At 26.4% G+C, this 26,093-nt stretch overlaps 1 protein-coding gene across 8 annotated transcripts; it reads left to right on the top strand.

Moving 5' to 3' along the window:
* The first annotated feature begins 4,135 nt into the window (after positions 1-4,135).
* LOC100201157 (RNA-binding protein 39) lies at positions 4,136-26,093 on the top strand. 8 transcript variants are annotated; one of them, XM_065819236.1, is made up of 15 exons: positions 4,136-4,253; positions 4,753-4,826; positions 9,396-9,458; positions 16,499-16,531; positions 17,329-17,388; positions 17,822-17,884; positions 19,159-19,221; positions 20,444-20,539; positions 21,986-22,033; positions 22,111-22,333; positions 22,439-22,910; positions 24,598-24,706; positions 24,914-25,019; positions 25,171-25,249; positions 25,645-26,093. In XM_065819236.1, exons 1-15 carry the CDS (start codon positions 4,194-4,196, stop codon positions 25,743-25,745), a joined length of 1,650 nt encoding a protein of 549 aa, XP_065675308.1. In that variant the 5' UTR covers positions 4,136-4,193; the 3' UTR covers positions 25,746-26,093. The 8 variants fall into 8 exon arrangements, with proteins under 8 accessions (XP_065675308.1, XP_065675310.1, XP_065675311.1 ...); XM_065819238.1 differs by lacking the exon at positions 19,159-19,221 and having other exon boundaries at positions 4,137-4,253; XM_065819239.1 differs by lacking the exon at positions 17,822-17,884 and having other exon boundaries at positions 4,137-4,253.

A 26,093-nucleotide genomic window follows, 5' to 3' on the forward strand; every position in this document is an offset into this window, starting at 1 on the left:
TTTTAGGAATCTTTATAGATTTATCGAAAGCATTCGATACTGTTGATCATGCTATCCTGCTAAAAAAATTGGAAAAATATGGCGTAAAAAATGTTGCATTACTCTGGTTTAAAAATTTTTTGCTAAACAGACAGCAATGTGTTAATACTGATGAAAATATCTGTTCAAAATTGCTTAAGATTAAATGTGGCGTTCCCCAAGGTTCCATTCTAGCTCCCTTATTGTTCTTAATATACATTAACGATCTTCCAAAAGTCTTAAATAAACTTGATGTAATAATGTTTGCAGATGATACTAATTTATTTTATTCATCTCAGTCTATCGAAGAACTCTTTGAAACAACGAATATCGAACTTGAAAAACTTAATATCTGGCTAAAATCTAATAAATTATCTTTAAACACAGAAAAAACCAATTACATTTTATTCCATCCCAACCAAAAAAGAAAAAAAATACCTAATATATTACCATTGCTAAAAATAGAAAACAAAAATATTGAAAGAACCTCAATAACAAAATTTCTAGGTTTACTAATTGACGAAAATATTTCATGGAAAGCACACATTGACTATTTAAATACAAAAATAACCAAAAACATTGGCGTGCTATACAAAGCTAGACCAATGTTATCCCAAGAAAATCTAAAACATCTTTATTTCTCATTTATTGGCGTGCTATACAAAGCTAGACCAATGTTATCCCAAGAAAATCTAAAACATCTTTATTTCTCATTTATACAGACCTATTATACATATGGTAATATAGCATGGGCAAGTACCAATAAATCCAATTTGAAATCACTTTATCGACGTCAAAAACATGCCGTTAGAATTGTCTATAAAAAAGACAAATTCACTCATGCTGAACCTTTGTTAAAACTCCTTAATGCACTAAACGTCTATAGAATAAACATTTATCAAAACTTATTGTTTATGCTGAAATATAAACTCGGGCTTGTCCCATCACATTTCTCAAATGATTTCTTTAAAAGCAATAGAAATAGATATGACACTCGAGAAGTAGGAAACTTTAATATACCGTTTAGAAAAACAAAACTATCGCGTTTCACAATTTCATATCGCGGTCCCTATCTCTATAATAAACTGATATCCAGAAATGCCATAATTACAAAATTAGATAACCAAAATTGTTTGAAAATCTTACTAAAAAAATTCGTTTTAAATATAAACAATTATATGAACTTACACTAAACTAATACTGAAACTAGAGCCAAAATTAACGTTGAAGCGAAAATCCCAAAAAACTTCAATAACAAATATTAATATAAAAAATATATAAATCAAAAATAATTTTATTTATGCCTAATCATATATTTATGTGTGCAAAATCTAGCATTTATCAATTATTTTTTATCTTACATTTTATTATATGTGAATCCAATATAAAATGAACTACCATTATATTTTGTGAAACTAGAAACATGTAAAAACAAAAATACAAAAAAAATTACTAGTACAAGCGGTTTCTTGATGACAAGACCATCTGGTCTTCTGCAAGTTTCCCGCGTTCTTTTAATAATAATGATACCCTGCAGTTATATTCTTTGTATTCTATAAAGTTGTGAGATTTTATTTTTTCTCTTGCCATCATATATTTTATAAAAATTGTAAATTTGTATCAGTTATATAGATAGAATCACAATATTGTAAAGATAAAAGAACAAAAAAAAAAAAAAAAAAAAAAAAAAAAAAAACTAATGCGCATTTGTTTGACCAAGATGGCGTCGGAATAACAATGTTTACATCGTGACGTCGATCGAACACCATCTATTCTTAATATATCATTAGGTCTCATAGATTCCGATTTTTTTTAAATGAGGCCCAGAATTCACTTCGGTGATGGCGTGGTCGTGTATTTAAAACTAATGTTTGATTAAATGTTTTGAAAATGTATAATGTGAAAGAGGACATAGAAGCAAGCAAGTTGAGGAAAGTATGTGCCACTTGTTTTGAGATGGCCTAAATACTGGATTTTGCATCGTTAATCACGAAAAAGGAAACTTTTTTATAATTGATTTGAAACTCGCCTGTTAATATGTTACAGTTATAATATTTTAGTACTGTTTTAAAAAGCATATATTATCTCCCGAGGAAATACCTATAATTAGATACTATAATGTCTAATAAACAAAAAGTTCTTTGATATCACGTTTAACCTTGTAAGCAATATAAAAAAAAAACAAATTTATCACATTTTTAATAAATCTTGATTAGGTTAAGTTGAATAGGTTTCTTAAAAATAAAAACTATATCTATTCTGATTTAACCTTTATGTATATAATATGATACGTAACGTAATGTATTTTACAATTTTAAGGACAGGTTTGTTTATATACAGGCTGTATATAAATATCGCTGTATTTTAGCATTATTTAGAATTTCAGACAAACATCAGGGTTATTGAACTGGAATAAATCCAGTGCAAGTTGGACTTCATATGTTGATTACTTTGTAAACTCAAAAATATTTTGTTAATATGCAGATAATATTACTTTATTTAGTATATTTTCTCAATTGTTTGTTACAAGATGTTTGTTAACATTGCTTTTTCGTTTAACTAAAATTCTATGACATGTTTAAAGTGTATTTTCAGTTAGTGCACATTAATATATATTTTTGCTATTTTTTATAAACTACTAAATTAGATTTTTTTTTACAACTAGAATAGTTAAACCAATTCAAACATTCATTTTATGTGTCTTTTTTGTGATTAAAATTTTTTTTTAAGTTTTAAATTAACTAAATTTTATTTTTTAAATTTGGATAGTTACACAGCCTACTATAATGCTGAAAATGTATTTTTACAATGGTGTAAATCTTAAATTGGTTGCCTAAAATTTTATAACTTATTGTAGAATGGAATAATAATAATTGATTCTATTTAATAAACAGTTGAGCTTTGGCCGTTCCCTATTCTGAACGTAAATTGATGTATATTTTAATATATATATATATATATATATATATATATATATATATATATATATATATATATATATATATATATATATATATATAATATTCAAAAATAAATATATATATATTTAAAATAAATATATAAAAATTTAATTATACATGTGTGTATATTTACCATATTTTGTGAGATAAATAAATTTTATTAAAATATTTACATATTCAGTTGTGGAAAATTGCTTCAAATTATCCAGTTGTATGTGTATGATAAAATGGTATTACGTGGAATCATAGAAATATTTTTAATCTTTAATTAAATTTCCTTAGGATGAAGAAGATTGTTACAATTCTATTTTGACCTCATCATAAAAGTTTTAAAGTTTTTTTGTTTAAAGTTTTAAACAGTCAGTTGACTGACTAACATTCACAGTAATGTATGCATAAGCAATTAGTGTGAACCAGTTGTAAAAACTTGACTAAATGTGAATCTGAATATATGCAAACTCTTATGTCTTTAAAACAGTTTATGAAACCAAAACAAATTTTTATAGACAAAAAGCGTCTACAAAAAGATTTTGCATTTTGTCAACAAAATTAAAAAAAAAACACTAATGCTTTTTCACTCTACAAACATGTTTTTTTCTTGAACTGCATATTTATACATATATATATATTTTATACATAAATATATCTATGTATATATATATATATATATATATATATATATATATATATATATATATATATATGTATGTATGTATATATATTTATATATATATATTATTAGTTAGTATTAATTAATTGTTCTTCATTATAAACTTAGGAATAGGTTTAGAAATAGGGTTGTCAATTGTCCATCTTTTACAAAGGAGGACACAGTAAAAAAATTTATTTTCATTGGTTTGTTACTGTATTCTCCATCATATAAGCCGCACATCTGGCAACTCTAGGAATAGGTGTATTTAAGTGTAGATACATCAATTTTGGAGTTAATGTTTTATTTTAGAGCCTCTATAATATTAGGTCCTCATAGTCCTTATATTATAGCGGGTCAAAACTACATACAAATTAAGTTTTCTTTAAACTTTTTATGCAATTTATATTTGTAACTGAATAATAATCACAGTTCTTTCGATATCTGAAAAATATTCCTTATATATATATGGTAGCTTATGAGTTAAGCTTTGTATTACTTTGATATGTTCACATAAATTTATATAATTTTTTTCCATTCAAGAATTAAAAACTTTTCTCTAAAAAATGGCAGCCAACGATGACTTTGATGTGGATGACTTGCTAGAAGCTCCCTACAAAAAACCAGTAAGTAGAATTTAGGCTAATTTTTTATATTTTACAGTTTTTATAGCCTTGTGTTTTTAAATTTTATGTTATTTAATTGCAATTTCTCTTTATTTGTCCCAAAAAAAAATTGTATGTCAACTTTTTTTTTTTTAGGAAATTATAAGCTAATTAAGTGAAATAAACAGTTGATTGTTAAAAAGTGTTAATATATTCTGAAATAATATTTAATTCAGATTAGTTTTTTATAAGTAAAATTTTTATGACCCAAGTGGTCTTTGGCTTGCTGTCTCTTAAATATATTTCTATCAACTAATATTCTACATATGTGTTTATTATAATATTCTACCCAATTGTTTTCTGCCAGTTGGCATTGCAAGGTATGTTCTAAATTTTACTCTGTTATAGAATCAGCATCAGCCTGTATTATAAATTAAGCACAATTCAATATATACATAATAATAATTGTACATTTTATTGATAAGTTTTTATGTCTTATTATTATTTTGTAAAATTACAGGAAGAAAATGGAAATGATGATGGAAAAAAAAGTGGCACTGATAGTGGAGATGATAACAGAAAGAGAAAAAAAAGGTTGCTTAAATAAAATATCTTTATACTTTATTAGTTCAATTTTATGCTCTTTTTTAAATTGATTTATATATAGACTTGGTGTTTTCTGGACTTATTTAAAAAAGTAGTATATTATAAAAATATTTGCAGGGGTTGAATTGAGTGATTGTAAGAAATAGTGAGGCCTCTAATTGTATACTCAATTATTTTATAATTTATATTTACTGAAGTTGTTCCATAATTGATTGCTCCTTGTTGTATTTTTAAGCGATGTAGCAGGGATTGATACAGATTTTAGATATTTTTAAATAAAAAAAATTGAAGTGTAGCTTTCTCATTTAAAAATTATCTTAAATGCCCTTGAGGAATTTTTTTCTACCTAAAATAAATACCTGTATCAACCTCTAGTAAACAGTCATTTGTTTATTTTAGTTTTAAACATATAAGAATTTTTTTTACATTTATAAAATAACTGGTAAGTCTTATTTTTATAGTAAAAATATTATTAATGTATTATTTAAATAGGTTTAGATATTTTAAGAGGTTCTACTTTTACAAGAAAATCTTTTCTTGTTCTTCTAGATCTCCTCATTTGGAACCCATCTCAAAAATGCTGCCTACCTACTATATGTTTATTGTCTCCTTTCTTTTTGTACTGTCAATGTTTTTTAAAGTTCATACAAGGCAATAATGTAAATTATTGTTGTATGGGGAAATTTTCTTAAAATTTATTCAGCTAATTTATTGATGTTGGTGTTATCTTAAAACTTAATTTGAATGATTTAATTTTTTTTTTTTTTTTTTTATAGGTTATAAATGATATTTTTTTTAGGATTTTGTTGATAACATGACATCCAAGAGTTTTTTTTGTTAGGTTTTAGTTTTATTAGATGTAAAATATTTCAAAATAAAAAATTACTTAGTTTGCGCACAACCAGTTAATTTGCACTATCATCTTTTATTGTGATTTTAGAAAGACCTCCGCAGTTTCAAACCCAGACAACTTGCATTATTTATGAAATGGTTTTAATTTGAGTTTAAAGTTACACAGTTGGTCAATTTTAATTTTTTTGTGGCAAAGTAAATGTTATTATTTAATATAGTTTGCTAAAACTAATTTGCTCTAATGAGTAAAAAGTAACAAAAGATTTTAAATATATATAGAAATAAACATTGTTTTCAACCTATTTAAAAAGTCATAATACCAAAATACCATAGTACCAAAAAAGGTCATAATTATATTGCTTAAAGTTTTTGCAAATGAATTTTTGATTGTTTCAAGATTCAAAAAAAATTTTTAGCAGTGTGAAATTATGAAAGCAATGTTAATTTGTTTTACTGCTTTTTAAACAAATGAATTCTGAAGAAAAAGTAAAAAAGAAACCCAAGTTGTAATGTCTATAAAAACTGATTGAAATAATTTTCTTAAATGTTATAACTGTTTTACAAAGTTTAGAAAGAAATACTAAACTTGATTTTTTTTTTATTTTATTGAGTTGTTTGGTTTTGTGGCAGGGTCACAAATGGCAATTATAGAACTAAATAGAAGATTAACTTCTAATTAGAAGTAAATTTCTAAATAATTTTTTTAATCAACCTGCTATATCCTATTGTTGCTATTTTATTTATTTATTTTAAACTGGGTATACTCTAACTTAATTAGCAGTGGCTGATGATTGAGATTTTCCAGACGTGAATTTTGATGTTTAAGATTTAATTGCGATTAATAAAAAAAATATTTTATCAACCTTTGGGACAGTTAAAGCCAAAATTCTAGGGCATTTTTGTTCCCAGACTCCAATCATCACAATTTTTTACAAAGCATCCTTATTTGATATGAGTATAAACTTGTTATATGTTTAGAGTTTGCTCCATGTCTGGAAGTCATCTCAAACATAAAAAATGCTGCATTTGCTTCTGATTTGTTATTTTGTAAATTTATAAAAAATTATTTTTTACTTGGTGTTACAAACTATATGATTTTTATATTCATTATGTATATATATATATATATATACATATATATATATATATATATATATATATATATATATATATATATATATATATATATATATATATATATATATACATATATATATATATATATACATATATATACATATATATACATTTGTATATATACATATGTATGTATGTATCTATACATATATACACATACATACATACATACATACATACATACATACATACATACATACATACATACCAGGGATGCGGAGTCCCAAAAAGGACTCTGGATTTGAAATTCACAAAAAGATTACTTTATCCTAGTTTTTGGTATCCAGGAGCTCTAAAAATATAAATAATTTTATGGACTACTAATAGGGAAAAAATACTTTTAGGTTAGAGGAACAATCATTTTTTGAACCCGGAGTTCTTACGTATAATGGCAGCAAGGACTCCGGGCTTAAAAACAATAAGTTTCAAGTCATTAAATCATAAATTTTTTTATTATAGCAGATCATAAGTCAACAAACATGTTTAGAGCTTCTGGACATTACAGACATGGAAAAATAGAGATATAAAGCCAGAGTCTTTTTGGGCCCCCGCATCCCTGATACATACATACATACAGGGGCAAATGCAGCATTTTTTAATATTTGAGATAATTATAACTAACTTATAGATAACTAACTTAAAGACATAAAACAAACTCTAAACATTCATATGTTTATACTTATGTCAAATAAAGACACTTGACAAAAAATTGTAGTGATTCAAGCCTGGGAATAAAGAAGTTTCAAAATTTTGTCCACAACTACCCCAAATTGTGAGAGCAACAAGTTTATGAATTTTTTTTTTTTCTTTTCTTATCTAATTTAATATTCATCAATAAATTTTAGATTTGGTAATATAATTTCTCAGCCTTCAAAAATTATGACCATATAAAGTTTGAATCTCTATAAGGTTATAAATTTTGAATGCTAAGTGGTTGTTGTATGAAATTTAGAATTTATCAATAAATATAAATTTAAATAGTTAAAAGAAAATATTTTATTAACTTGTTACTCTCATGTTTGGAGCAGTTGTGGCCAAAGTTTTAGGGGTTTTTTTTGTTTGCAGGCTCTAATCATTGTAATTTTTTACAAACCATTATTATTTGACATGAGTATAAATATAAAAATGTTTATGGTATGCTCCGTGTCTGGAAGTTAGTCTCAAACATCAAAAAATGCTGTATCTGTCCCTGATATATGCACACTTTTTATATTTTTTATTTATTCTTTCAACATCATTTTTTATTTATCATTTATGGTTCATTTTTTGTATACAATTTTTATACAAATTTAAAAAATATTAGTATTGATAAAGTATAAATGAAAATAAATGCATAACATCGCATGTTAAGTTATACATTTTTTATTACTTTTCAATGTGTTAATTACTGCAGTTATTCATATATCGATTACTGCAGTTATTCATTTATCAATTACTAGAGTTATTCATATATCAATTACTACCATTTTTATATGTAGCAGTTACTTTTTTTAAATATAAAAGCTATTGTAATTAAAATTCAATTTAGCTGAGTAGGAATAGAAAGGAACTTTTTAGGTAGTTATTTAACAGATTGTGTAAGTATATTAGTATAATTATTCATTTTGTAAGTAGTTAAGTTATGTTACAAAATTCTGGTTAATTGATTGATAAAATTATAAATAAATTTTTTGTCTTATGCACTTACTGTCATTCAATCAAATATTTTTGTTTGAAAAAATTACTAATTTTTCTATAAATGCTAGCATGAATACTAATTACTTTTTTTTTTTTTTTTTTTTCTTTTTTTGCAACTGAAAACCTCATACAGTTTCAATACAATATGAGCACTTTTAAGCAATATCTGTCAGGCACATGGTGTCACCCTGCATTTTGTTGAAAATCAACTTTTGATGTTTTTGTATTTTGTTAAAAAATAATAACTGAAAATGCAAACATTTGTCAGGACAAATCATTTAGTATAGTTTAAATGGAGAATAATACACTTTATTTTTCATGGGTGGTTGTTTTTTTTTCTTTGCTAGAGGGGTTAAGTTTTTTTATGCTTATATTTCCTACTTTTATATAATTTAAATTTTTTTTCCATTAAATTGTTTGTTTTGATAAATTTATTTCATTTATAGTTTAGAACTTTCTTTGTCTTGGTGTGAAGACACTATTTTCATCAATATTTTACAGATCAAAATGAAATATAAATTTGAAGGCTAGTAAAAATAGATTTAATGTATTACTCTAAATTAGTTAAATTTAGCTGGCATAAATAAAGTTAAAAACCAACAATTCTAAAAATCATTCACAGAATAATTCTAAAGCTCTTTGTTTTATATTGTAGGTACAGAGTTTTTTTAAATATAGGGTTGTTTGAATGATGAGATTTAGCGTGGCAGTAGTCTCAGAAGATGACTTTAAAGGTTATTTATTCTTGATGGGTGTTATCTATTCCTCAAAAAGAGCCAAGTATCAAAGAATTAATAGCATATTAAAAATTAAGAATTGGAGATGTTGGTTTATTTGTGTAAATAATTTGTATATTTAATTATTTAATTATTTTATTAATTTGATTTTCAGCAAAGATGACAGAAAGTCAAGAGATTCCAAGCGCAGTCGATCAAGATCAAAAGATCGCAAAAAGTAATTTGTGTTTTTTTCTTTTTCTTTTATAGTTGTAAAATTTCTGATTAGGACCTCTGAGAGACCTTGAGTTTCTATTTTACTTAGGCTATGATGTCTCAGAGATAAGGTATTGGTGGCTTAACAGCTAAACCAAACAGCAGTTAAGCTTGTAATAATTTGAATATCTATTTTTAAAATTAAGAAATTTAAAAAATAAATATATAAAATACAGCCTTGGAATTAGAGTCGGCATTCAGCAATGCTGACCTTACAGTCAACCTTAAAGTGTTTGAGGTCTGCAAAAAATTGCCGATCTCATTTCTATGTTTTATGGTAACCCCTTTGTGTCAAATTTTTTTGCCGACCTTTAACAGTCAGCATTTTATTACCAACCTTATTTTTCCTAATCCTCCAGGCTGAAAATATCTTATTTAATTTAGTTTAGTTCTAATCTAATAAAATTAGATATATTACCTTAAAGTTTATTAAAAATAATGAAATAGACAGTGTGCAGGTATATCTGTTTCTTTCATCCTCTTGCTCAAAATTGGGGTCTATGTTCTATGGATGTAAACTTGTGTGTTGACATTTAGTGAAAAAAAAAATAAACATAAATATTAACTATATGAAACACTATATTTTGCTTACAATACGCATTTTTCTGTTCTAACCTTTCGTTCACGTGTGTTGTATTCAAGATTAATGGGTTTTTGACATTTTAAAAATAATACAAGAAATGTGATAGTGTTATGCAAAATAAATTAAAAAATGAAAGGCAAAGATTGCTAAAAACAAAAACAAACACCGAAGTGTAAAATTTTTTTGATTTATTTTAAAGACGATGTGAAGCATGACAACCCTGTCAAATTTAATAGAATTTTGTTTAAAGTATTTTCAGAGTTTCTTTAAGCATGAAGATTAAAATTGTAATAGTAGTATTTGTTAAAAGTTATTGTGAAGCATTATCATATTGATAAAAACAAAGAAAAAACATTTAAATGCAAATATTGTGGCCTTCAGCTCCCACCTAGGAAATGCCCAGCATTTGGGAAAAGTTGCACAAAATATGGGAAGTTTAACCATTTTAAAAACGTATGCAGAACAAACACTTAGTATGAAAAAACAGTAGAGGAAATAGATAACGATGATACTAGTGTATACTCCATAAACATGAATGGTACAAATTCAGAGATTGATGTAAAAATAAACGATTATAATATGAAAATGCAAGTTGACACCAGGAGTCAAGTCACATCAAGTCACAAATCATTCCAAAGAATTTTTGGGAACTTATGTCTAAACTGAAGCTACAAAAATGCTATCTTCGTCTGAAACAGTTTGATGGTACAATCATAAAAGTCCTAGGCGAATTTGAAGCAACTTTGGAAACTGAATCAAAAATGAATATAGTACGAATTGTCGTTGCAGACTGTAATAAAAATCATAGCCTAATTGGTATGGATGTATTAAATATCAATGCTACGAAATTAATTAATAGTATAGACCCTATCGTTCATGGGCGTTTAATTAATTACAGAGCAAATTTTTTTTTAAAAACGACATACAACCAACTTATTTTGAATCGCGACTTCTCCCTATTCACATTAAACCACTATTGATAGATAAACTGAATGAGATGATACAACAAAGTTTGCTCCAAAGGGTCCCTCCTGGTGGAAGCAAATGGGCATCACCACTTGTGGTTGTTAGAAAAACAGATGGAGACTTATGCATATGTGCAGACTACAAAATAAGGGTTATTCAAAAAATATGCTCAAACTCATATCCTATCCCCAATATTGAGACTGTATTCCATAAAATGGCGGGAATAAAATATTTTGCTAAAATTGATCAAAAGGGAGCTTATCATCAAATTGAGTTGGACAAAGAGGCACAAGAAATAACTACAGTTAATACCCCTATCGGACTATTAAGATAGACATGTTTACCCTTTGGAATAAAAACAGCGAGTGCAATATTTCAGAGAGCGATAGAATCTGTTGTGGGTGATCTTATCCTGAACATGATTATACTCCAGGATGATATATGTGTTGGTGCGGAAAATGCTGAAGAACTTAAATCGAATTTGAATAAAATTTTGAGCAAATTGAAGAAATCTGGAATGAGCATAAATACAAGAAAATCAGTGAATAAAGCGAAATGTCTTTCATTTTTAAGATACGAACTGTCAGAAAAGGGAGTTACCCCAAATCGTAATCTAGTCAGCAAAATACTAGGAATAAACCCTCCTAAGGATAAAAAGGAACTTGAGTCGTTCATAGGACTAGTAAACTTTTATGGTCGACATATACAAAAATAAGCTGAAAAAATTTTACCTTTAAGCAATTTAAGAAAGAAAGGGGTTATATTCGAATGAAAAAAAGAACATCAACATGCATTTGAATTGCTAAAAAGGAACCTTAGCGAAGAACCTGTAGTAAAGGTTTATGACATCAACCAAGATCTAGAATTGACAACCGATGCCAGTGAAAAAGCTATATCTGGAATACATTCACAAAATGGCCATCCTGTATTGTATCTCTCGCGAACTTTATCAGACGCTGAGACAAGATATTCTAATATTGAAAGAGAAGCTTTGGCTATTGTATGGTCTACTCACAGGGCTAGGCATTTTCTGTTGGGTAGAAAATTCTAGCTAATATCCAATCACAGGCCACTAGAATTTATATTTGATAGTAATAAAGAACTGCCCAAAGTCACATCCGCTAGAATTTTAAGATGTTCCATACAAATGATGGCATTCGATTACGAAATAAACTATAAGAAGGGAGAGAATATTCCTCATGCCGATGCTTTATCAAGATTGTCTTTTCTATCACAAGATGAAGAGAAGGGCCAAGGGACATTTATACACTTAGTCAAGTCAGATATTGTTAACCTTAATCAAATAATAAAAGAAACGGAAAATGATAGAGTATTGATGGACATCAAAACCAGAATTAGCAAAAATAATTGGAACAGATGCTCTGTAACAGAAAGACCTTATAAATCTATTAGGAATAAACTGACTATCGAAAAAGGAATCATATGTAATGGAGATCTCATAATACCTCCTCGAACAATGAGAAAGATGTTCATCAAACTGGTCTGTGATGACATACATTGTGGCACAATGCTAACCCGATGTAGATTAAAGTTGGAAGCCTGGTGGCCTGGCTACTATCAAGATGTCGAAGAATATGTAAAAAGCTGTGAAAAATGTGCTGAAATAAAAGCGAAGAAGGAGAGGACATTACATACATGGCCAAATGAAAGTAAACCTTGGTGTAGAGTACATATGGATCATGCCCATATGCAGGGCATAGGACTGTTTTTAATTTTAGTAGACTCCTTTTCTGGATGGTAGAAAGTTATTAAGGTAAATATCCGTGAAGCTGCCACAGTGAAGGCAGTACTACAAAATGTCTTTTCGAGTAATGGAGTTCCGGAAGTTTTGGTGTCCGACAACGTTGCTGAATTTCATGATACCACCTTGCAGCAGTGGCTAAAGAAAATAGGTTGCTTGCCGTATAAAACCCCGCCATACAACCCTCAATCTAATGGAGCGGCCGAAAGAATGGTAGAGACAGTAAAGATGGGTTTAAAAGCGTATTCACCAGATAAAGGTCCATTATGTGAATATTTAAGCAGAATGCTTTTAAGCTATAGGACAATACCCCATGCAGGGAGATCAAGAAGTCCTTCCGAGATGATGGGGAGACAGCTAAGATCTCCTCTCACTATGAGTTTTGAAAGTGGAACACCATTATGGTATCGACAAAAACCAGATTCCAATCCTGAACTTGCTGCATTCATATCTCAGGCTGGTCTTAACACTGCAATCATTTTGAGGAATAACTCTTCCGGTACATTAGCACACTGTGATCAAATAAACAAACGCCTAAATGAACCTAACACACGTATGAATAATGAAGATGATATACATGATGATCCCATCAACAATGAGAATCTCGACCCTTCCAATAGTTATAGATCTGATATACATGATATGCCAGAACTACTTGTAACTAAGGAAGAACATATCCAGAATCGAAGAACTACACGGTCGACGAGGGGGGAAAAGCCAATACATTTCCGGGATGTGAAGCCGTAGAGCTTAATTATATGCCGACGAGCAGGAACAATGTTTATATATATACGTGGCTTTTTTTGAGATAATATATATATGCATGTAAAGATGGCTTACTTATAATATATATGTATTTCATTACAAGTTCTGGTATTCATTAACGTTACAACAGTTATAATCTTATAAGCGAAGAAATAAAGTACAATTTAACAACAACTTTTATATACAGTACAACATCAACAACAACTTGCGGTTGTTGCAGATTTAATTCAGACCAGCTTTTGGTAAATCATCGTTCTTGTTATCAAAAATTTTAAATATTTTAGAAAGGATTTTGAAAAGACAAAGATAAAAATCAAAAATGTTTATAACAGAAACCATTTTAGGTTTTAGTAGATTTAAATAAACTTTTTAATTTTATAAAAATTAGTTAAAAGATTTTTATCTGTCAAATTTAATAAATAAATCAAAGTTTGATATTTGCTACCAAGAAAATGGATCATCTGTAAGAAAGTATAACTAAAATGCTATGATTCAGTTTTTTTTTTTTTTTTTTTTTGTCTTTAATTAACATTTTTGAAGTGATTTACTCTAAAGAAATGACTTTGTTAAAAGAGTAAATTTGTATACTACTTTTGTGAAGTTTTTTATTGAATAATTAAAACACATATTAGATATTTTATTTAATAATATGTTTTATTTACAAAGGTTTGTAAAAGTATTCAAAATCCAAAGACTAACTCAATTATTAACTTAGAATGCTGGAAAGTTGTGACTTGCAATTGAATATGAAAGTAAAACAAATTTTCTATTGCAAATAGGTAGCAATAAACAATGTTTTTATGATGATTGTTTTGCTAATAAAGTTTGTTATCATTCATGTTGCTACAAAGCATATAAGGTGTGTTCAAAATAATATTGTTATAAAATCTTCTCATCTATAAAGATTCATACGATTTATTTTGTAGAAAAGCAATCAAAGATCCCTTGAATATAGAATGTGATATATTTACTTTAATAACTGTACCAGATACTTATACCCGATATACTTGCTACCATAAATCATTATAAGTTGATTTTGTTTCTGATTATTATCCTTTGCAGAGTATAAAGCATAATGAACATAATGAAAAATCGACTGAAAGCAATATTTTTGTCATTACATATAATAAAGATAAAAAATGATCTGTTTGCAAAAGAAAAAACATGTAATACATTTAAAAATTTGAAAATATTAAAAATATGAAAGGAATTCATTTAACGTTTGTTTTACCTTTATAGCTGAAGCTGTGAAAGTAAAAAAGAACCTTTGCATAACCAACCAATATTCTTGTTATAAGATGTTTTAAAAAATATAAGTGGAAAATTTTTGATGTCCTGTATTTTTTTTAATATAATAACTTATACTTACAATGACTCTATTTAGATTTAAAATAAGACCACAGATTAAAAATAAAAAAAGTATATTTTTATATTGTTTTTCTAAATTTTTTATTAATAATTATAATTAATAATTGAAAATTTAAGCACATTTAAAAATATAATTATCTTAAATATTACTGCCTAAAAATTACATTTTTTACTAAAAATGATAATATGCATTTTTACAAAAAAAGTTTATTAAAAATTTTTTTTTTACAAATGTTTTTTATGAAATTATGATTGTTTTTGAAATTTTTACATAATTTTGTTTCTTTTAAGACCCAACATGATATACTTTTGAAGAACCTGTCTGAAGTTTAAGGCCTTAAGGTACCCCCCAATTTTTTTTTTTGTTGAAAATTTTTCAATTCCACTATTATTTTGTTATACAGGACACATTTAGAGGGTGGGAGCAGATAAATTAATATTATAATATAATTATAATTATAACCAATATTATATCCAGCAGTTTTTTGGAGCTTTGTCTTGCTTGTTTTCAGTAAGACAAGGTTTGTTTGGTTATGCCATACAATTGCTTTTTCAATGAAATCAAACATAGTTTTTTTTTTGGTATGTATTTTGATTGATCTTACTGTTATACAGCACGCACTAATGCTACTGTTGTAAAAACATTTCCATATTCAAAAATTGGTCTTAAATAGAGAGTGAAAGCTCTAACTAGTATACAAGATGTATCTACTACTTAAAATGTTGTATTGTTATTTCTTAGATATTTCTTATCTTATATTGATATTTCTTATACATAAAAATTGGTATTAAAGGAAAGATCTTCGAAAAAAAGAAAGCTGTGTTTTAATTATTTTATTTTTTTTTTTTTTTTTTTTTTTTTTTAAAATAATCAATTGAAAAACAAACACCAAAACATTACGAACAAAAAAAACTAGTTTACTTATTACTGAGTAAATTTATTGTGGTACTACTACAAGGAGAATTACTTTAGATAGTATACCAAATAAATATTTAGCTAATTTTATATATATATATATATATATATATATATATATATATATATATATATATATATATATATATATATATATATATATATATATATATATATATATATATATATATATATATATATATATATATATATATATATATATATATATATATATATATATATAGAGCTAATTTTATATATATAAATTTTTTTTTTTTTTTTTTTGTTATTCACCTCCTCAAGGCCGAGAAGGCCACTACAGATGAGAAGGCTACTTAATAGTAGTTATAATCCTCTCTCAACTCTATAACTGCGAAACACGAACCTTGACAAACAAGGCCGCTGCGCGGAGAAACAAGTTGAGCGTGGTAATACCAGGTGCATGGTGGGGATCGAACTCGGAACCTCTCGCTTGATGCTCAATATTTATAACTAATTTTTAATTTTAGTAAATTAAAAGTAGTGTCAATCTTGATAATTATATTAATAATATTTTTTTTATACCATCAAAAGTTGTATTATTTGCTTTTATGATATTTTGAGAGCTGGTGTTTAATAAATATTTTTTGTTTATTTAAATAGAAAAAGCCGGTCCCGTTCTCGAGATAGAAGAAGGTAATTATTTAACGGTTAAGTGTGGTAAAATAAATTGAATTTATAATTTTTTTTTATTTTATGATTACTTTTTTTTTTTTCTAAAACAACAAGATAATTAGGGGTGTGGAGCTAGATTAAAAAAGTTTAAATCATTGCATTTGTTTACTAATAAAAAAATTTATACAAGTATCTTCTTTATGATTTTTGTTTGTTTTGTTTAAAGACATTTTTTTTTCTCTAAATAGCATTGCAACTAGGCTTCTTTATAATTAAGTTGGTATATAAAGTTTATGCTTTGCTTAACTGAAAGAAGAAGGCCTAATAAATTACACATGTTCTGGATTTAAAATGAGACTTCTATGTTTTTATTACTGTGAAACGTTGTGCATTGTTAATGGCATTGTCTTTAATTCTTAAAAAGATGGTGCTTTTTCATGAACAAAATAGTTAACTAATTTAATTAATCAAAATAAATAATAAAATATTTAAAAAAAAAAATTATTTCATTAATAGAATTTAACTTTTTTTTCTCTGTTAAAATACAATATTGGTGTTTTGATTATTGAACTAAATATTTTGTTGTGTGCAAAAAATTGCAAACAAAAATTAAAATGGTACCAGGCTATGTATATTCACAGCAAACAACTCAAGCAAGTAATTAGCAATGTTTTTATCTGCCTGACGGGCAATTTGATCTAAAATCTAAAATTACACCACTGAAATGTTGGGCATTAGCTCCACACCTCTTATAATAAAATATTAAACCATTCAAATAAAAGTGTATAAGACACTTACCTTAAAAGTGAAAATTTTAGAGACAAGAGATCAAGATCTCCAAAAAGGAGAAGTCGTTCTACTTCTTATGAGCGTCGAAGGTATGGCTGAAATTTTGTCTACGTTTATTTTCAGCTTTATCAATATATACTATTAGCCTCAATAGTTATTTTTTAAAACCCTTTCTCTATCGGCAATGTTAGTTATAAAAACCAAAATAAATTAAATATGACAAGAACTTTATGATATAGTGGTTAAATTTAGTGTGTTTGTTACAACATTAGTTTAATTTTGTTTGAGTGTGTTTAATATAACATAACTTAAAAAGAAAAAAAGGAAAGAATTTTAATAAAACATTTAATGAGTTTGTTTCGATAATTTTGTTTTTTACTAACATGAAATATAAATCTTTCTGTTATGCTTAAAATTTAAAAACTGTTTTATTTTGTGGTATTAAAGTAACAAATGTCAGTTTTATTAAGATTTAAGAGTTATTTTGTTCAAGACACTTATCTTGAAAGTAAAAACTTTTAGACACGAAAGGAGGTCGAGATCTCCAAGAAGGAGAAGTCGTTCAACTTCTTATGAACGCCAAAGGTATGCCAAAAATATTTTTTTAAACTTCGTTTTTAGATTGGGCTGTTTAGCTGCAAAAAAAATAGAATCTATCTGAACAGTATACCTTAAAATTGGATATTTTGGCACACAAAAATTAATTGAAAAAAAGATTACTCATTGTTTTATATTCAGTTTTTGATATATACCTTATAGTGCAAAAATGCTAATCAAAAAAAAAATTTACCTATATATGATTTTTTTAAAGAAAGGCAAGGTATTAACTTATTTCCATGTCAACTATGACAGTGTTTTAAAACGCTTGTTTTTTGTATTTATTACAAAAATCTACAGTAAATTTTTTATTACAATTGTATCAGGTTGAACCAGCAAACTAATAGCTTATTTTTTGTTCAATAAGTAGGTTCTAATAAATTTTAAGCCTGAAACTAAACTTCAAAAATTCAAGTGTTTTACTGTTACTACAAAATAATGCTGTATTTTGGATTATCGCTTAGAAAAAAGTGTAATACTATAAAAATAAAATATTCATAATAAAAATGTCTTGATAAAATCAAATTTCATTTTTGTAAGAGTATTATGGTTAGCTATTATTTTGTTTACTAAGCAAAATTTTTAATTCGAGATGGACCAATATTTGACTAATGCTCATTTTCAAAATGCGGATAAAAAAGTTTTTACACATTTTTAAGACATGAAATTTTACACATTTTTAAGACATAAAATTTTTTTTAGATTATCTAATAAAATTGAAATTGATATGTTTTTTGCAATCAACACCTAAATCTTATAGATTTAACACTGATGAATCAAAATGTTTTTTTTGTTTTTTTTAAAAAAATCATCAAAGTAATCCCAAAAGCAGAATGTAAAGTTTATTTGAATAACCAATTGCAGTATAAAGTCAAAGTATGAAATAAGTATGAGAGTAGTAGATGTATAATCATTAAAACTACGGTTTTACATTAACATTCCATTATAAGTGTTTTTGTTTGTGTGAGTATTTATTAAAACATTGCTTTTTTTGTTTGTTTTTTGTTAACTTGAGTGCATTTATTAAAACATTTAGTTTTGATTGTGTGCGTATTTTTGAAATTATTGCAGTTTATTTGAGACAACATTAGTGTTATGAACTTATTTCAATTATTTTAGGTAAAATATAAATTATTTTATGTTTTGAATAAGAAAGTTTTTTACTTTTTACTGGTGGTAATAAAATAAAATATTTTATCTGTTCCATTGAAGTTTAAAAATTATAGCGTTTAAGACACTTATCTTAAAAGTAAAAATTTTAGACACGAAAGGAGATCAAGATCTCCGAGAAGGAGAAGTCGCTCAACTTCTTATGATTATCAAAGGTATGACTGAGATTTTTAAAAGATTTTCAGCTGACTGAAATAACAAGAAAAAAATGACAGATAAAGATTGTGGGTATATCTATGGGAATATTTTTACTTTTTTGACCAAATATAAAAAAAGTCATTATCAACAGCTTAATAATTCTAAATGGAAATGTAAAACATGTATCTGTCATTTTCTCATATTTTTTAGAATTTTAATACAAATTTCAGATTTTATGTATTAAAAGAGTAACCCTAAGTCATGATGATGGTAGTATAATGATATTTGTCTTTGAGTTAAAAGTTTAAGAAAATAAAGTATAAATGATCTGTGTGTGTTTTGTTACGCTTCTTTTACTAATTTATTGGAAAAAATTTCAAAAGTGTTTCATAAATTGTAAAAATTAGTTTAAAGATATGTATACTGTTTTTATTAAAGGCGTGACAGGTGGGAAGTTTCATAAAATACTCTTGGTTTTACTTCTTTTTTTTTACCAGGTCTGAATAGCCCTGGAGCTTTGCGTTTAAAAATGTCTTCCCATCTCTGATAAATGAAAGTGTAATTATGCTCTAACTTATGTTTGATTTATTTCTGCGCTTATTTTAATGTGAAAAAGTTGTGAAACAAGTTTTTTTTAATGCAAAATTTTTTTTTTAATTTAAATATACCGTAAAAATGGTTTATTACAAATGAATCATATTTTTCGAAATTTTAACAAAATGTTGTAACTTATTATTGGAATTATTATTTATTTTTTTCAATTTTTTTTTTTTGGATAATTAAAAATGAGTACAAACCAAATAAACTATGCATAAAAAAAGTTGTTGTATATCATTGAAATCAAGTTAAATTTGAATTTAAAATCTATTCAAAAAAAATGGATCTAAAATAATAGATATTTAAAAAATAACTTTAATTTGCAAAGTTTAATTTCAAAAACTATTTACTATTTTGTCCGAAATTTAATTCTGATTAATAAAATGCGTATCAGTACAAAAAAAAGTTTTTAAAACTAAAATATTAGTAATATTTTTTGTAGAGTTTATCATAAAAAAAAGAGTTATATATTCTCTCTTACAAGCAATTTATTCAATTTTTAGTGAAAAATTTCTTGTATTAGCCATTTTTACAGTATAAATTTTTTGTTTGTTTAAATTTTATTTTTTATTTTTTAGAATAATTTTTTTTTAATCCAATGTAGTTTATAAGAATATTGTAGGTATGCGTAATTTTTTTTAGGAGAAGAAGTCGATCTCCTAGGAGAAGCCCAAGAAGGAGTCCTAGAAGAAGTCCCAGAAGAAGTCCTAGACGAGGTCCTTCAAGTGATCGAGAAGTGTATGTTATATATTTATATGTACTTGCAGTCTATATTTAGAGAGGTTTGATTATGTAAATGTATTTACAGTCTTGATTTTTATGTATATTTACTTACAGTCTTGATTTAGTGAGGCTTAATTGAAGTCCTTGATATTTGTAATTTTAATCACTACCTAGTTTGTTTTTTAATCTAAACATGCATGAAAATCATTCTTAGCTTTTAAAAGATTTAACACTACTTGTTGCATAAATCATGTGATTAATAACATAAAGTTAGTTGCCAAAAAAAATCTTTTTAAATTAAACAAAATTTATATTTTTATTAATTTGAAATGAGAGAAACTAACAAAACAATAACAAAAAAAGGAATTTTGTTTTACCTTCTTTCTTTTTTTTCCACTTTATTACCATATTTAACAACCTTTTCATTTATGGTATATGTTGATTAAAATTTCAACACTGAGCAAAAATCTATTGATGTTGTAAATGTATTAAAAGATAACCCAGTATTAGTATCAAGGCTTAAAATATGGTTATACATTTATGTACAACTTTATCTGCTACCTAAAAAATTGAATTTTTTTCCCTTAATATTTTTCTGACTGCCTTTCTTCATATAAGTTTTCCGTGGTTAGTCTTAGTAACAGCAGTTTGAATTCAACAGCAAGATTTTTGAGCATTATTTTTACAAGTGTAATGGTGGTGGAAAAAATGATTTTACAAAAAAGTTATTCAAAGGGTAATCATTATTAAAAGACTTTTTTGAGCTTAGCTTGAGTTTGGTTTGTACTTTTCTGTTTTTTTTTTTTTTTGTAGATTTTTACTTGCAAAACCATTCATATTTCAAACGTATTTTTGTCTTTATAAACTTTTGAGTGTTGGGTTGTTAGCAATTTAAGTTCATTATAAAAAAGTATTATTAATTCGGAATCAGCCTAACACTAAATCAGCGAAAATTGTTTTTATTCAAAGAAAAAAAGTTATTTTTGGTATCTATTCATTCATAAAGAAGCATATTGACTAAGTATTTGTAATATGATTAACATGCAAAAATATATAACGCAGAATTTAAAAAGATGTAAGATTTATAACTAATAAGAAATGCATTACTAATTGATTTGTGATTCAGGTGCTTGTGCTATATAAATAAAAGAATGTTTAAGCTATACATTCCATATATTCTGATGAATGTGGAAGCATTCCAGCTACCCCAAAAGATTATTTTAGCATTGAATTATGGCTATGAAAGTATAAATGCAGTGGAAGGAGTTTTAGAACATAGTTATTCTCCGTAGATTGTGCTAGTTGTTTAGATTTATCTTAGTTATTATACAGAGAGCTCTCTGAGAGTTTTTAAGATAACAATAAAGCAATTACAATAAATATTTTAATAACTGTTTTTAGTTTAATAATCAGTTTGTAATCAATATAGTGACTAACATAGGCTTATTTCTTATTGTATAGGATTCGTCGTAGTAGAGATGGGGTGACTACAATTTCATTGCTATCTGAGTAAGTATTATTTGTATTGATTTAAGTAAAATTGTAAAAACAGATAGAAAATGGTTTTTAACACTATATGATATCAGTCGTGAGAGAGAATGGGATGAAGAACATGTTTCTCAAGAAGAGCGTGATTCCCGCACTGTTTTTATAATGCAGTTAGCTAAACAAGTTACCATTCGCGATATTCAAGATTTTTTCAGTAAAGTTGGACAAGTTCGGGATGTTCGCCTGATATCAGATAGAAACTCTAGACGATCTAAAGGAATTGGTTATGTTGAGTTTACAGATGCCAGTGCTGTTACTTTGGTAAGTTTATTTAAGCATAAATTACCTTATCATTTTTTTTAGTCTATAGTAAGTTTAATAAACATATTTTAGAAAGTTAGAATTTTTTTTACACAATATTTTTAGGCCATAAAATTATCTGGACAAAAACTTCTTGGAGTTCCTATAATGGTATCCCCTACAATGGCTGAAAAGAATCGTTATGCTGCGGCTCAAGCTGCTTTAGTTAAACCGCAAGGTCCTATGAAACTTTATGTTGGATCTCTGCATTACAATATCACAGAGCCAATGCTAAGAGCTATTTTTGAACCTTTTGGAACTGTTGAAAGTGTTCAACTGCAATATGATTCAGAAACCAATCGCTCAAAGGGATTTGGATTTGTAAACTTTAGAGAAGCTGGTGCTGCAAAAAGAGCTATGGAGCAAATGAATGGATTTGAATTAGCTGGACGTCCAATGAAAGTAAATACTGTTTCAGAAAGAACAGATGGTTCAATGTCTTTTCTTGATGATGAAGAAACTGAAAAAGGAGGAATAGAAATGAATGCACAATCACGAGCATCGCTTATGCAAAAACTTGCTCAAACTCATGGTTCAGGTAAGAGAGCGCATTTAAAATTATTTTATAATAATAAAGTTTTTTTCGCTAAAAATAAGTTTTTAACAACTTTAGGTTATTAACAAAATCTTAATGGTCAAGTGTAGCATACATATTACTACGAATTACGTGTTATATACTGTAGTTAACATTATAAACTCAAAATCAAATAGTATTTTTTATATTTATTCGCTATTTCTTCAGAAAAATATGATAGATTAAAAAGTAATTGCAAGCTGTAGCACATTTAAATCTGCTGTTTAGTTAATAACCAAACGATATTTTGGTTAATAATCAAACAACAGATTTAAATAAACAAATTTAAATATTTTGTGTTTATGGTTAAAAATAAATAGAAGTTATAGATTTCACTAAAATGTTAACTGCACATATCAATCATTAACTAATTGAATTTCATTCTTCATTACTATTACACAATTCATTCTGTTTTGGTAGAAATTTGAAATAAATTTTTTCTATGATTCTATTATCTCATGTTTTTTTTCTTTGTACTCTGGTGCTCTTTCCTGTGTTAGTTAACAATACAGTAAATATGCTGAAATAAGATTTCGTTTACTTTTGAGTGAATGACCTTGCAGTCCTGGTAAATTTTAGAATAAATAATTTTTTTTTTTTTTTTTCTTACTTAAGGATAACTTATCTTTGTTAATGTAGTTATCGATTATATTTTAAAGCTCTGTTAAATTAACAAGCTTAAGTAAATTAAATATAATAGTTTTTTTTTTTTCATTAAAATTATTTTACAGAGCCAGCTTTGTTTTTTAGGAGCTACTGTCTATTTGAATTTCTTTTTTCTTTTTTTTTTTTTTTCTTTAGTTACTGGCTTAATTTTGAAAACTTTATACAATTTGTTGACGCTAAATTCTAATGAAATAAATTTTAATGATTCAATTTGTTCACACTAAATTCTAATGAAATAAATTTTAATGATGCAATTTGTTCACACTAAATTCTAATAAAATAAATTTTAATGATGCAACTTGTTAATTTTGAAAACTTTATACAATTTGTTGACACTAAATTCGAATGAAAAACTATAATGTTTATAATAGCTCTCAAGGGATATCTTACTTACTAAGGCTTGTCAAACTCTTACTTACTTAGGAATATCTTACTTACTAAGGCTTGTCAAACTCTTATTTCTGAACGTATACTTGTATATATACATAAAAAGTAATATATTTTATATATTCCAGTTTGCCTGTCTCCTATAAATCTGAGTTAAATATAGTTCTATAAAACATGAAGGACGTCCAATGTCAGAAAAGTAGTTCAACAAAATAGCCAATTTTTTACTATGTAAATGTTTATTAAAATTGCAGTTTCTAACAATTAAAATCTTAAATGAAATAATTTTAGAGTAACTAAAGTAGCGCATGTCCATTGCAAATTAGTTACGTAAAATGAACAAAATTTCTCCATACTTTGATGTAGTAATATAATTCACCAAATATCATTGGCTATTATATAATATGTTAAATTCTTATTTCCAGAATTCTTCTTTACTACAATTTAGACATAAATTTACTCCGAAAATTTCTAACCCATTATAAACTTCTAGTAAAACTTATAAAACCGGTATCCCAAAAAAAAACTCTGCGATCGTCCCTGACTAGTTATACTATTGATGTAATATTTGCTCATAACATAATATTTGTTTGCTAAGGTTTGCAAGTTCCAACTGCTCCTATTATACCTGCTATGCTTCCTACTCCTATGATGAATGTTGCTGGAAGTACCTGTTTAATATTATCTAATCTGTTTGATCCAAGAAAGTAGGATTTTTTTGTACTTTTTGCTACATAGTTATTTTACGTTTCATAAAGTTAATGTTTGATGTTTAAGTTTCTAAATAAACCAATTAGATTAAAATAGATTGATTAAAGATTTGAATAAGATTAAAGTGTGAATTGTTTTTATTAAATTTTTCAAAAAATTTCTTTTTTGTTTAAGTTCAAACATTTGAGAAAAATATTTTTAAGGGAGACAGAATCTGATTGGGAATTGGATATTAGAAATGATGTTTTAGAAGAGGTTACTAAAATGGGAATTGTTGTCCATATCTCAATTGATAAAATAAGTGCTGAGGTTTGTTATTTTATTGTTTCTACATTATTTTTATCACACACTGTAGACTGTTTAGTTTACATTATCTTTAAATTTTTATAGTTTACTATGAAAACAATATTAATGAAAAGCAAAGAGAATTTAATTTTATTTTTTGGCGCTATTCTCCTAGGGAAATGTATACATTAAAACACTTATTCCGGATACAGCTCAAAAAATATTACAGACATTCAATGGAAGATGGTTTGCAGGTAAATTGACCTTATGTATATTTCATGATCATTTTAAAGTTCAATGATTCCGTTAGTATCGTGTATTGTTTACTATCTATCGGCCATGCGCATTTAGTAGAACATAGTAAAGTTTATATTTGCACTTAAGAAGACTTTAGTCAGTTTGATGTTGTTTTTTGATTTTTGAGCATAAATGTCGGTATTAAACATATATACGTATTGTAAAAGTTTCAATATTTTGTTGACAGTATCTGTGTATGACAATATGTAAATTACTCAACCTGTCAAATCTGTTATATGTGTAATAATTATTCCCATCGTTAGGCATTCTTTTCCTTTCAGTTTCGGCCGCAGTTATGAATACAACATGTAATTTTTTAATAAATCTTTTTTTTTGCCCTTTTTTTCATTAGGTCGAACTATTCGTGCAGTAGCAATTCCTGTAGCTAATTATAATACAATGTTTCCAGAAGCTGCCACTGCTGTCAGATCGCTCAAACCAGATCCGCGTTAGCATCGTGTACAATCATGTATACATATATATGTTATATCAAGATAGTGTTATATCAAGATGGTTTTGTTCAAAAAATATCTTAAATAAGATTCTAAGCGAATATAACCAAAATCCTACCATTTTCAAATGTTCTCATAGAGTTGACACAAAACGCCTATTTGAATTACTATTTTACTTAAAAGCATTTGTAATGGTTGTTGAAGACATTTTTCTTGCTAAAATATTTGAAGTTGCCTGACACGCTAAGTGTTCAAGATTTTATTGGATAATAAAAACAATTTCGTAAATGTATATATATTTGGAACCACTAATTTGTTCTAGTCTGGATATAATTATAAATTAAAAATT

Source organism: Hydra vulgaris, chromosome 15 (assembly GCF_038396675.1).
Source record: "Hydra vulgaris chromosome 15, alternate assembly HydraT2T_AEP".
Taxonomy (NCBI): domain Eukaryota; kingdom Metazoa; phylum Cnidaria; class Hydrozoa; order Anthoathecata; family Hydridae; genus Hydra; species Hydra vulgaris.

Bases quoted from the DNA above. Each gene is read 5' to 3' on its own strand.
- LOC100201157 (XM_065819236.1), top strand. From the start codon at position 4,194: ATGGCAGCCAACGATGACTTTGATGTGGATGACTTGCTAGAAGCTCCC. The intron at 4,254-4,752 runs GTAAGTAGAATT...GTAAAATTACAG, and splicing joins AAGCTCCCTACAAAAAACCA to GAAGAAAATGGAAATGATGA. The intron at 9,459-16,498 runs GTAATTTGTGTT...TTATTTAAATAG, and splicing joins AGATCAAAAGATCGCAAAAA to AAAAAGCCGGTCCCGTTCTC.